Source organism: Pteropus vampyrus, unplaced genomic scaffold (assembly GCF_000151845.1).
Source record: "Pteropus vampyrus isolate Shadow unplaced genomic scaffold, Pvam_2.0 Scaffold227, whole genome shotgun sequence".
In the NCBI taxonomy this organism is placed as follows: domain Eukaryota; kingdom Metazoa; phylum Chordata; class Mammalia; order Chiroptera; family Pteropodidae; genus Pteropus; species Pteropus vampyrus.
The window spans coordinates 307,513-319,699 of record NW_011889008.1 but is presented as its reverse complement, the minus strand read 5'-3'; the positions used below and the strand labels follow the sequence as shown (position 1 = coordinate 319,699).

At 58.7% G+C, this 12,187-nt stretch overlaps 1 protein-coding gene across 4 annotated transcripts; it reads left to right on the top strand.

The window, feature by feature from the left end:
* The first annotated feature begins 110 nt into the window (after positions 1-110).
* On the top strand, positions 111-11,720 carry FN3K (fructosamine 3 kinase). 4 transcript variants are annotated; one of them, XM_023538628.1, is made up of 7 exons: positions 111-2,319; positions 3,972-4,103; positions 5,934-6,085; positions 6,964-7,055; positions 7,396-7,478; positions 10,318-10,440; positions 11,295-11,720. In XM_023538628.1, exons 1-7 carry the CDS (start codon positions 2,269-2,271, stop codon positions 11,631-11,633), a joined length of 972 nt encoding a protein of 323 aa, XP_023394396.1. In that variant the 5' UTR covers positions 111-2,268; the 3' UTR covers positions 11,634-11,720. The 4 variants fall into 4 exon arrangements, with proteins under 4 accessions (XP_023394396.1, XP_011371950.1, XP_023394397.1 ...); XM_011373648.2 differs by lacking the exon at positions 111-2,319 and having other exon boundaries at positions 2,384-4,103; XM_023538629.1 differs by lacking the exons at positions 111-2,319; positions 3,972-4,103 and adding an exon at positions 4,258-5,194.
* The last annotated feature ends 467 nt before the right edge of the window (positions 11,721-12,187 follow it).

Sequence of the window (12,187 nt, the reverse complement as noted above, 5' to 3'; positions counted from 1 at the left end):
GGCTTCGGGGCTGGCTATGCGGCTCTGGGGGAGTGTCGGGGTTGTGCGCTGACTTAGAGGCATAATTTCAAGGACCAGTTATGGAACCGGTGCCCCGACATTATCTGCCGCCTGTCCTCACACCTGACCGAATGGGAGATGTGGCCGGACCCATGGGATGGGCTGTGAGTGCAGCTCTCTCGGTCACAGAGAAGAGCTGGAGGAGGTCCATGCCCTGCAGGCGGCCTCAGAGGCAGGGCGTCCAGGGAGATGGCCACTGCCCCGAGCGCCCACCCAGGCCCCAGGTCCCCTCACTGGGACAGCTGTACTCATTCCTTACTGCAGATGGGAACCTGAGTCGGGCGCCTCAGTCTCTGTTGCTGGGAGGGCGTCGACCTCCCCTCACAAGTCATCTCTGGGTGACTGAGGTTAATCTCTCCACCCAGCTACTGATTTTGTATCCTTTCCACGAAAGTGGACCTGAAACAGGCTTTTCTGCCTCAAACAGAGGTCGCCAGTGAACTCTGAGTCTCCTCTGTCCACTCACTAGCACTGCTCCCCGCCCAGGTTTTGCCCTTTCTGGGGTCTTGGGCGCGGGCTGCTGAGTGATCCCCCTCTTCAGCGCATGGCGCATCAACAGTATTAAACTTCCCATGAGACCCCCTCTGTCTGTCTTACCCATTTCCCTTCGTGCCCATGTCTGCTCACTTTTCCCTCCCTCCGACCTCGCTTGCTGCTTATGGAATACCAGGAGCTCAGATGGCCAGCCTAGGACAGCGTGAGGGCGAGGCCCAGAGGCTCTCTTGGGAGCAGAATGTGCATCTTGAGACATCCTAAAAACATTGGATAACTGAAAGGAAACTTTCAATGCTGGCGTGTGACCCCACCCCCGATATAAAAAGCTGGGGTTCCGAGAGGGCCCGTCTTGCTGCACTCAGCCCCCATGTGGAAGGGTGCTGGTGGCCGTGGACGCCTCCCGCACCCTGCTGTCTGTCGAGGCCGAGGTCTGCAGGGCAGTGTGGGAGGGACACTTGTGAACTTAGGAGCAGTGTTCGGCAGACTTTAGGATTCAGAGGGAACCTGACTAATTACAGCCAAACTAAGGGAGGAAAATGCAAGTTTGGAAAGAACTTTGATTCACCGCAGTGCCCTGAACACGAACGCCCGGAAGGAGATACCGCTGTGCTGCGGACGGGAAGGAAGCCGCACATTCTACCACTGCGCCACACGGGACGTGCGTGTCTGCGGCGATGGCAGGGCTCAGGGACTGGAGCAGTCCCCCCAGAGGCCTCGCAGCCCCCCACCTCCGGTGCGACGGAGACCATGCACTTGGGGTCGGAGGCCCCTAAGACTCCGTAATTTACAGAGTGGGCTGGTGGCAGCACCCGGGGGCTGCAGAAGACTAAGTTCCGGGCAGGAGCGGCTGCCAGCGCTTCTCAGCGCTCACTGCGGTCTCCCCACCTGAGGGGCTCAGCCTCTGCCCTCCCCATGTTCTCCCAAGAGCTGGCACGGGAAGTTGCCTCTCTGCCTGGGTTTCCCTCGGGCAGAAGTGTGTGGATACATCGGGACGTATTTGGAAACAGCAATCGGAGTGGTGGCAGCTGCCGGATGACAGCCATCTCTGAATTCCGAAGAGGTGGCTGAATTCCCCTCCCTGGAAAGTCATGGGACCTCCTCCCCATTTACCTTGCAAAGCAAATCCTGTTTCTCGAAAAGCCTCGGAGAACTTGGTTTATGGACTCAGGCGTCTCCGTGGCTTCTGAGGAGGCGGAAGCTGGAGTGGACCAGCCTGCCCCTCTCCTACGCTTGTCCCCGGTGGCGGTGCCCGTCCCGTCCCGCCACGCATGCTCCCTGCCTGCCGGTTTGAACTTCCCGCTATTTGTCCTCCTTCCCCCAGTGTCCATCTCACTTCCTCTGGGTTTTTATCAGATGTGCTGTGACCTTTTGTCTGGTGGTCTGAATATTAAAGCTCTTCGTTTCTCGGAAAATTAAAAGAGCCATCTGCCTGAGGGGCGTGGTCTCAGTGCAATTCCGGTGGAGGCTGGACGATGGTGGGACAGCGGACTAGTGATGACACCTGGACAGCGATGACACCTGGACAGCGACTGCCGGCCCCTGCTGGCTCCAGGCTGCTTGCTGCCCAGGCCCAGGACTGGGCCCTCCCTGGCTGTCTGGCTGACAGATGGACGACTGTGATGGCCGCGGGGCCCGTGCCCCTGGCTGCCTCCCTGGTGCCGCTTTCCTGAGTCTCCCCTGAGGCTCCCGCACACGGGGTGACATTTCCCAACTATGGGCTGTGTTTTCCTTCCCGTGCCACTGGACTCTGTCTTCATGGTCAGGGTCTGAGTAAGCCTGAGAGACTCTTATGCACAGCGACCCCGTTGGTACCTTGGGCTGTTCTCCCACCTGGAGGCGCCCTCTCCCCCGCAAACACCGTGCCCAGGACTCCTGCCAGGCCCCAGGCAGGCTGAGAGGCTCCCTTCACTCCTTCTAGGAGACCTGGAGGCTCAGGAGTCTGGCTGCTGTGGGGAGGGGACTCAGCTCATGAGGCTGCTTGAATGTGCCCAAGTCACATCTCCCCATTGGGTTTCTGACCACAGATCCAAACTCCAGGGCAGGCTCGGGAGGACGGTGGGCGGGTCAGCAGTGGAGGTGCTCTGGTGCAGGTCCCTGCTGAGGGGTCTGTGTTCAGTCCCAACCCAGGGCCACTCAGCATGGAGCTGGGAGGCCCGGGGGGGCCCGTGTGCTACCTCCCGGCCACCACCACCATGTTCAGACCCTGCCTGGGCAAACGAGAAGGAGGCTTCATCATGACCAGCGTCTCCCCTGGGTGCCGGGAGAGGGCAGCAAGGCCAGGCCCTGGGTGGCTGACCCTGGTAGCTGTGGGACCAACTCTACACCAAAGATTTGGGTGAGAGAGAGAGAGCAGAGGCAGGAAATCATAACGGGCTGAAGGCAGCGTCGGGGCTGGAGGACCCGAGTGCCATCCTGACGCGGCTGTCTGTCCTGCTCAGGGGACAGCAGACGCTCACCCCAGGCGCCTCCCTGGGGAACTGTCAGGTCCTGGTGACACAGAGCAGATGGGAAGGCCTCCAGAGAGAACAGTCTCCACACCGAGACTAAGAATCGAGATGGCTCCAAACCCCTCCACCCTCAGTGGGCTTCCTCAGCATGCACTAGAGGACAGCTGGGGGGCCCTTCCTGCACCTGCTCCTCGGGGTGCCCTGGAGTGTATGCGTATGCCTGTGTGCTCTGAAGGGCCCTCACAGGGTGGCCTTCTCTAATCAGGAGCCCCACTCCCCCTGGGTGGGGTCAGCCGCCTGCTATCAGAAGGCCCAGAGCAGCCTCTCTCTGCTGGGCAAACCCAAGGCCAGCAGTGGGTGTCCCTGGGTGGTGCCTGGGTCTGGCAGGATGAGGTTAAGAACCCCCAGCCTTGTCTGATCAGTGTGAGAACTAGCCAGGCCTATGACCTGTGTCCCAGGGACAGCCAGGTCTCTCCTGGGCTGTGTCCTGTGCCCTGCTGGGTGGGAGGAGTTGGGCCCAGGTCCTGTGAGGGTTCAGGGAACCTCTGTGCAGAGAGATCAGGCCCTACAGGGCCCTGTGCGCCTCCCAGTGCGTGGACCTCGCCTGCACTGCCTGGCACACTGTGTGGACATGTGGGGAGGGCACCGCCCCCGCTTCTGCCCCCTGCCTTCTTTCTGGCTGGCCTTTCCCGCGTGCCTGGCCTGACTGCCCCCCTCCCAGGAGAGGGCGGCCGGGGGCTGGGCCTGGCCGGCAGGCGGGGCCTGGGAGGCGGGACGCCAGGAGCGCTCAGAGCCCGCAGGCCGCGGGGATTAGACACCTCCCCGGCAGACAGCGGCCTGGGCGACCGCGAGCTTGCGTGCCTGGCAGGGCGGTCTGCGCCATCTCCGGGTCCCTCCCAGTAGCCCTCTAGTCCCCCTGCTCCCTGTGCGTCCCCGTGTGTCCCCGTATCCCCTGCCCCCATGGAACAGCTGCTGCGGGCGGAGCTGCGCACCTCGACCCTGCGCGCCTTCGGGAGCCCCGGCGCAGGCTGCATCAGCGAGGGGCACGCCTACGACACGGACTCGGGGCCCGTGTTCGTCAAGGTCAACCGCAGGACGCAGGTGCGGGGGCTGGAGGGAAGGAAGGGGTTGGAAGGGGGAGGGGAGAGAGTGAGGAGACGGGAGAGGGGAGGGGGCGGACGGAGCGGGAGAAGGGTGGATGAGGGGGAGGGGCGCCGGCGGGAGGGGCGCGGGGGAGCGGGGTGGGGATAGGGGTCGAAGGTGGGCCCTTCTTGGGCCGGGCCTGGCGTCACTGCCCAGGGTCAGCCTTGGAGCTGACACCTGCATGGCGAGCAGGGTTCAGCATTGCCTGCAGGATCCGGGTTTCCTCAGCGGCAGAACTGATTTGCGTTTTTTGTTTTTTTGTTTTTTTTTTTGTTTTTGTTTTTTTTGCCTGCCTGCGCAATTTGCGCAGTTTGCGCAGTTTTCGGTTGTTTGGTTTAACTTCCCCACCTGTCAAGCATGGAAGGCGGGGGCTTGGAGTCCTGGGCTGCTTCTGCCGCTGGCCTTGGGTTTTGCTCAGCTTCTCGACCCTCCTCAGCAAGTGGGAAGAGGCAGGAAGGAGGCCAGGCCCTGGTTCCTCTTCATGAGTGGAATGGCCATGCTGTGTGCCCAGGCCCCAGCAGGCCGCGGAGGGCCACCCGGTTCCCGAGGGGTGCATGGCGCTGGGAGTGCTGGCTGTGGGCTGGAGGGAACCCAGAGAGACTCCTCCCAATCCCCACAGCACTGTCCATGTCTGGAATGGACAAGGGCTGGGACGGGCTCAGCACCTGGCTCTGTGGATGCCAGGACCCTTGAGTATGACTGCAGCACCTGAGCCTCTCAGGCTCACCCTCGGGGAAGTGGTTTTAGGGTCAGGGTTCAGGGTTATGCTGGCCTTGGACCTTCACAGCTGGACCCCAAAAGCTTCCCCAGGCTGAGGCCTCAGCATTCACTGCTGGCACATATCAGGTGCTCAGTGATCGCTCAGAGCAGGTGACCAGCACGGCCTTGGGGACCTGGTCACCCCCACTCCCTGACTGATTCAGGATGCCCAGCTCCGCTCCCCTGTGGGCACCCTGAATTGAAGCCTGAATTCTTTTGCTGGGCGGGAGTAGACGTGGCCTGGCCTGGGAGACTGGATTCTGTAGCTGGAGGTGACACAAATCGAATCAGTAAGCACACTTAACTGCAGTCGCGTGTCCCTAATGTGAGAGTCCACCTAACCTAACGGTGGAGATCCGGGGGAGTGTTTTAGGAATAGGAAGCTCCTGGGTTCCAGTGGAGGCCGTCCTGACATGTTGGGGGGCTGTCTTCTTTCTGGGCGGGGTGCACAGCTCTGAACTAGCCCCCAGGCCTTGCTGGGTGCTCCTCTCTGGGGGTCCCTGCACTGGAGGCTAGGCCCAGCCGACCTCCTCGCCCCTGCCTCCCCCTGCCCGTCACTGTGGTGGGCCACCCTGGGCCACCCCGGGCTACCCTATGCTACTCCTCCTTTTGCTGCGATTGCTGGAGGCAGTGAGGAGGGTGGGCAACCCGGAAGGGGACCCAGGCCCCCACGAACCTGAGCCCCGAGGCACCCCACTGGCACTCCCTGGCATCCCACAGTACCCACAGTACCCCCAGCACCCCAGAACCTCCTCACCTCTCAGAGCAAGTGTTCCCCGCGGTGGCATCAACATCCTGCCCACCCAGAGCCCCAGCTCGGCCTCCCCCTTGCAGCCCCGCTCTGTCCTAAGGGGCCACATGCACTTGCTCTCTGCGGGGCGGGTGCCTCGCTCCCAGCCAGCTCTCAGTAACTGATGGTCCTGTGTGCCCGTGATCCCCCGCCGCGGCTTCTGTCCGGAGCCGCGAGCCACAGCTCGGCTGCAGGGGCCCCTGCTGGGGTCAGAGCTCATGGCGCTGTTCTGGACGCAGGCCCGGCAGATGTTCGAGGGGGAGGTGGCGAGCCTGCAGGCCCTCCGGAGCACCGGCACGGTACGGGCCCCTCGGCCCATCAAGGTCATCGACTTGCCGGGAGGGGGGGCCGCCTTTGTGATGGAGCACCTGAAGATGAGGAGCTTGAGCAGGTGAGAGCGTGCGTGTGGGGTGAGGTGTAGGGTGGGGTGCAGCCGCTTGCAGAGCTGCCTACATAGCTCAGTCCAGTCACCAGAGGCAGGGACCCTACCCGCCATCCTCAATGGTGAGAAGTTCTTCGTTTCTGCCGTGGGTCTGGTTTTGGGCTGGCCTGGCTCCATTGAAGCCGCACCAAGCAAGCGTGTTTGAATGTCCCCTTGCTCATGCCCGCTCAGCCTGGGCAGCGTGAGGTCTGCTCTAGCATCATCTGAGGCCCACCATTTTTCCTAATCGCTAAAGTTATGCATATTTGTTGTAAAAAAAAAAAAAAAGGTGGAAAATACAAACTCACGTAAAGAATACATGACACCAGCAGGGACTTGCCGCGGACGACACTGTAGTGTACGACTGTCAGCCTGGTCTTTTAAGAATTTCTTATTAATTTTATTGGGCCGATGCCGGTTCAGGTACACGGCTGGGTAACAGGGCACCCGCACACCCCACTGTGTGCTCACCGTGCAAAGCCTAGTCTGCTTCTGTCACCCTCCACCCTCTTTGTCCCACCGCAACCCCCACCCCCTTTCTTATATGTGATTTACATTTGTTTTTCCAAAAAACCAGGAGCTGGAGTTTTCCTCAGTGTTTCGCCGAGAGCTGGCCCTCTAATTCTCGGCGTTCGTCAGGCTCCTGTCAGAGCCCTGCTTACTTGCTCTTGGTGCTTTTGCACCATTTTATTTTCGGGGAAAGGTTATTGCCTACTGTTTGTTTTTCACTTTTTTCCTCTTAGAGCAGAGAGAGTTTTTTAGGGATTTAAAACATTTCTAAAACCGGAACGTGCTAGCTGGTTGCTGCTGCTTCTTCCTTTAATGGGCTGCTTTTCTTTCTTCCTCAGCCAGGCGTCCAAGCTGGGAGACCAGGTGGCGGAGTTGCACCTTCACAACCAGAAGCTCAGGGACAAGTTGAGGGAGCAGGAGAGCACAGTGGGTGCGTGCAGGTCACTTCCGTGCGCCCTCGAGCCAGGCGCACACCCCCGGGCGGGCGCTTAGGGCGCCGTGTGGATGGTGGTCGGATTGCAAACCTCTCCCTTCGCAGTGCCGCGTGAGACCCAGGCTGCTAAGGATGAGTTTTGCTGGAGCTGAGAGGAAAGTGGGACTGCCTCGTGCCCCTTTAGGTCCAGCTCTGTGTCCAGCGTGCCCGAGGCGGGAGTGTCCCGGCTGATCCACACGTTGCCTTGTGGCTAGCCCGGCCGGCACAGCCCCAGACCACCCCTGTTCTAGCGCTGAGGCCAGGCCACCGAGGAGGACACCGCTCTTTCTGTTGGCAGGGCGGAGGGCTGAGGGAGCCGTGCCCCAGCACGTGGCTAAGTTCGGCTTCCACACGGTGACGTGCTGCGGCTTCATCCCGCAGGTGAGTGCTGGGTGAGGGTGCCCTCGCTTAGCCGATGACCCGAGGCCCTGGTGTGACAGTATGCCCTCCCTCGGGCGCCAGGAAGATTAACCCCTGATTTCTGAAAGCAGAGGGTGAGCTGTGGTACCTGGGATGCGGAGCTGTGCCCGGAGGGGTGGGAAGCCGTGGGGCAGGTGGAAGAGGTCTCTGAGCAGAGGGAACAGCACGTGCAAAGGCCCCGTTTTGGGAGGGCGCGTGATGAACGGGGCGGGGGACTGAGGCAGCACGCGAGCTCGGGGATTAAGTTCTGGTCACTCGGTCCCTCTCTGGGCCTTTAGAGAGATTATTGGGCTGCTTGAGATGTACGTCACGTGACTGACTCCACGGCTGTAGAGTTTTTAGCACAGTCACGATGTCGTGCAGCCGTCACCACTTCAGAACTTTTTCATCATCCCCAAAAGTAACCACATACCCACAGTGGTCTCTCCACACCCCTCTGCCCCCGCCACTGGTAACCACCGATCTCTTTCTGTCGCCATGGACTTGCTCATTCTGCGGGGCTCATGTGGGTAGGATTCCCGCACTTGACAGCCTTTTGTGTCTCTGAGGTGTGGGCTTAGGGAGGTGCTCCCAGATCAGGGTCCTTGCGGCAAGTTGGAGGCAGACTGAGGGATCCCAGCCTGGGGCAGCCTCACAGGCGGGCTTGCTAAGACCCTCTAAGTCTCTGTGGGAGCCAGCTCCGTCAGTGGCTGCACACCTGTGTCGAGCCGGTGCCCAGCGCAGTCACAGCAGTGTCTGGCAAGCGTGGCTGAGCGAGGCTTGTTGTCCTGCTTCAGATGTCAAGTTTAAGAGCTGTGGTTGGCCTCACACAGTGGCTTTTCAAGAACCAAGGAACGAAGCCATACACAAAACCCCAGTGTGTGTGCGAAGCAGGTGGAACGGGTTGGTCCACGAGGGACATGGGCGTCTCTCGGGTGTCCCCTCAGAATCCAGGATCAACGAGCCAACTTGGATAGCCTGCAGCCGGCCAGGAGGGGGCGAGGGACCTGGGCGATCACCTGGTCCACCTCCCTGTGCTATGACAAGGTGGGCCTGGATGTAGCCCCGGCTTCCAGGAGGCTCACCGCTCCTTGGGAGTGGCAGCTGTTGGTGGCATGACGCTGAGTACTGGGCTTCTCAGACACCAAGCGCACTGAGCCCCAGTGGGACCACTGGCCGGTCTCACGACAAGCTCGGCTTCTCCCTAGGCACCATTCTAAGTGCTTTATTGGGCTCAACTTGCTCAGTTGCCATAGCAACCCTATGCAACAGCCAGGTGGGGAACAAGGGCTTGCCACCCTGTGTCCCTGTGGCTGTCTGGGGAGGGGCCTCCCACCTGCTTGCGAGGCGCATGTGGCACCAGGAGTGTGAGCTTAAAGACAAGCGGTCACAGCACCCAGCATGGGGGTTCCCCATGTGGAGGATGCTGACCACGGAGGGCAGGCCTGCTCTTTGGAAAGTTCCTCCCTGGGAGTTGCTCAAAGTGACACTTCAAATAATAAGCTTTATGTCTTTAAAAAAATCTCCATTGATGTAAAATTGGCAGGAAACAACCACACCTAATTAAAGTATACACTTTGGTAAGTTTTGACATGTGTATGCTCCAGTAACAGGACAGTGAGTGTGTCTGTCACCCCGAAGGGGCCATCGTGCCCTTTTGTAATTTCTCCCTCCTGCCCCACCCTCGACCCTGTCACTGTGAGTTTGCATTTGGGGCATTCGGTACAAGTGGAATCACACTGTGCACTCTCCTGGTCTGGCTTCCTTTGCTCAGCGTCACTGTGTCGATGTTCAGCCGTGATGTCACGTGTGTCCTAAGTCCAGTATGGACAGACAGACTGCATGGACACACCACAGTCTGCTTTATCTGTTCGCCTGTTGATGGACGTCTGGGTTGCTTCACAAATAAAGCTTCTATGAGCCTTCGTATGCGGGAGTCTGTGTGGACGCGCGCTTCCATCTGTCTTGGGTAAATACTTGGGAGGGAAACGACGAGGCCCTGTGGTAGGTTCGTATTTAACTTTTTAAGAAAGCGCCCGAATACCTTCCGAGGTAGCGGTGCCGCGCACGTTCCCTCCGGCAGCGCCGCGCACGTTTCCTCCGGCAGCGCGCGCTCCGGTTCCTCCCCACCCTCGCCACGCTTGGTGTTTTCCGCTTTTGTAAATCACAGCCATTCTGGTGTGTGCGAAGCGGTACCTGGTGGAGGCTCTGTCGCCCCCGCTGGCTAACGACGTGGGGCATCTATTCGTGTGCTTATGTGTCAGATGTTAGGGGCAGAAATACTTGGGTTGTTACGTCCTCATCCGTTGACTCCGTTTTCATTGTGCAATGACTCTCTTTCCCCTGTACTTGGTGACAGTCTTTGCTCTGCCATCTTCGTCTGACACTAATATAGCTGCTCCTGCCTTCTGTTGACTAGTGTCAGCGTGGTACATCTTTTCCAACCTTTTAACCTAATTCTGCTTTTATATATGAAGTGCGTTTTGTGTACACAGCATACACTTGGGTCTTGCTTCATTTTTCCAGCTTGTCCATCTTGTCATTTAAGTGGGGTATCTAGACCCTTTGCATTTACTGTGCTGATGGATACGGTTAGGTTTGGATCTGTCACCTTGCTGTTTTTCATTTGTCCTGTCTGTTGTTTGTGATCCTTTCCTTCTTTATTTACCCTCTTTTGGATTAACTGAGTATTTTTAATGATTTCATCTTCTCTTTGTTGGCCGTGTGTTTTTAGTGGTTGGTCTGAGGGTTAGGCGCATTCTGGGTGTCATTGTTCTGGACCACCAGCCGCAGCACCAGCTCCCTTTCTCTTGTCACCCAGGTGAATGAGTGGCAGGACGACTGGCCGACCTTCTTCACCCGGCACCGGCTCCAAGCGCAGCTGGACCTCATTGAGAAGGACTATGCTGACCGAGAGGCACGAGAACTCTGGTCACAGCTACAGGTTGGCTCAGCAGTTGTCCCCTTGGGTGGGGGGACAACATTCGCGTGGGGCCTCTGGTGGAGCTGAGCCAGAGGAGGGACCGCTGGGCCGTGGAGCAGAGCTGGGCAGGTCATGGGCGCAGAGGCCCGACTGGTGGACTGATGGGGAACTGCGAAGGGGCTGGGACCTGAGGACATACCTGGCCCTTGTGTACCTCTCACCCGCTAGGTCACCAGGTACTTAACCTCAGACTCAGCTCATGAGGAACACAGGAGCCTGGCTCGTAAATGTTGGCATTTACTGTTACTTTCTCTTCCACTTTTATCCTGTTCTTTTCTGCCAAAGCATGAATGGTTCACCTCTTAGAGATGCGGGCAGCAGATGCCCCAGCGGGTCTGCTTTCAAAACATAAGTCAAAATGTTAAAAACAACTCATATATCAATCTGGGGTCGACATGTTGAAGAAATATTATTTAGCTCACTAATGTAGTAACCCGTAGGATACAAAATTGGTGCAGACACGCATGCGCTGTGAAATACGAGACTAGTAGAGAAAGTTGGCTAAGTTACGCCCAGGAAACCCCACCTGGGCTGCACAGTTCCCGTTCTACAGGACAATGAAACCAGAACCTCCAGGTTCTCTCCTGCGTGGGAACCGCTGGCGTGGTGCCAATCTGGGCCTGAGCTCGCGGTCAGTAGTGACACAGTGACACTCCCCTGCAGTGGGAGGGTCTTTGTCCCTGGCCCTTGTGGGCAGCGCCGTGTTGGACCCTGAGCACACACTGGGCCATCTTTGCCTTATTTCCAGGTATCTGACAAGGAGACTGTGGCTCATGGTCCCCTGATACCTGTGTGTCCGATGACTGTTTTCTTAGGTGAAGATCCCGGATCTGTTTTGTGGCCTAGAGATTGTCCCTGCCCTTCTCCATGGGGACCTCTGGTCAGGAAATGTGGCCGAGGACGACTCGGGGCCCATTATTTACGACCCGGCTTCCTTCTATGGCCATTCGGAGTTTGAACTGGCAATTGCCTTGATGTTTGGGGGGTTTCCCAGGCCCTTCTTCACTGCCTACTACCAGAAGGTCCCCAAGGCGCCAGGGTTCGACCGGCGGCTGCTGCTCTACCAGCTCTTCAACTACCTAAACCACTGGAACCACTTCGGCCAGCAGTACCGGGGTGCGTCTCTGAGCACCATGCGGAAACTTCTCAAGTAGCGCCACCTGCCCATCACACGATGAGGGGCGGCTATGCCACAGGCAGCGTCAGGGACTAATAAAGCCAGTGGGGCTTCGGGGATGGAACTGCTGTGTGTCTCAGTTTCACCTGTGTCTCCATCCTCTGTGCAGTCGGGCTAATTTACAGGTGCCCAGACCACCTGAAGGTCTCTACCACGCTTGTTACAGATCACGGTCTGGGGTGTTTTGGATGTTTCATGAGAGTGGTACAGACCTTCTCACAGATCTGGAGTTGCCTAGGAGGAAGCCGATGTCATGTTTTTGGCTCAGGCAGAGTTGGGGACCATGAGGTGGGCCCCACCTCTTAAGTGACACCTCTGGGGTTAAGTGGGGCTCCAAGTCCACCCTGAGGTAAGACAGATGGAAGGAAGGGCCCCAATGTTGTGGGAACAGGCATTAGGGCTGAAGCCATTGCCCAACCTCTCACCTTCACCCCCCTTTTCATCTGGAGTGTTTTCAGCTGGATAAAAAGAAGGGTGAAGGCAGGGAAAGAGTCCTGGGTGGTGGGGTGTACCCCACAGCTAGACGTCTGC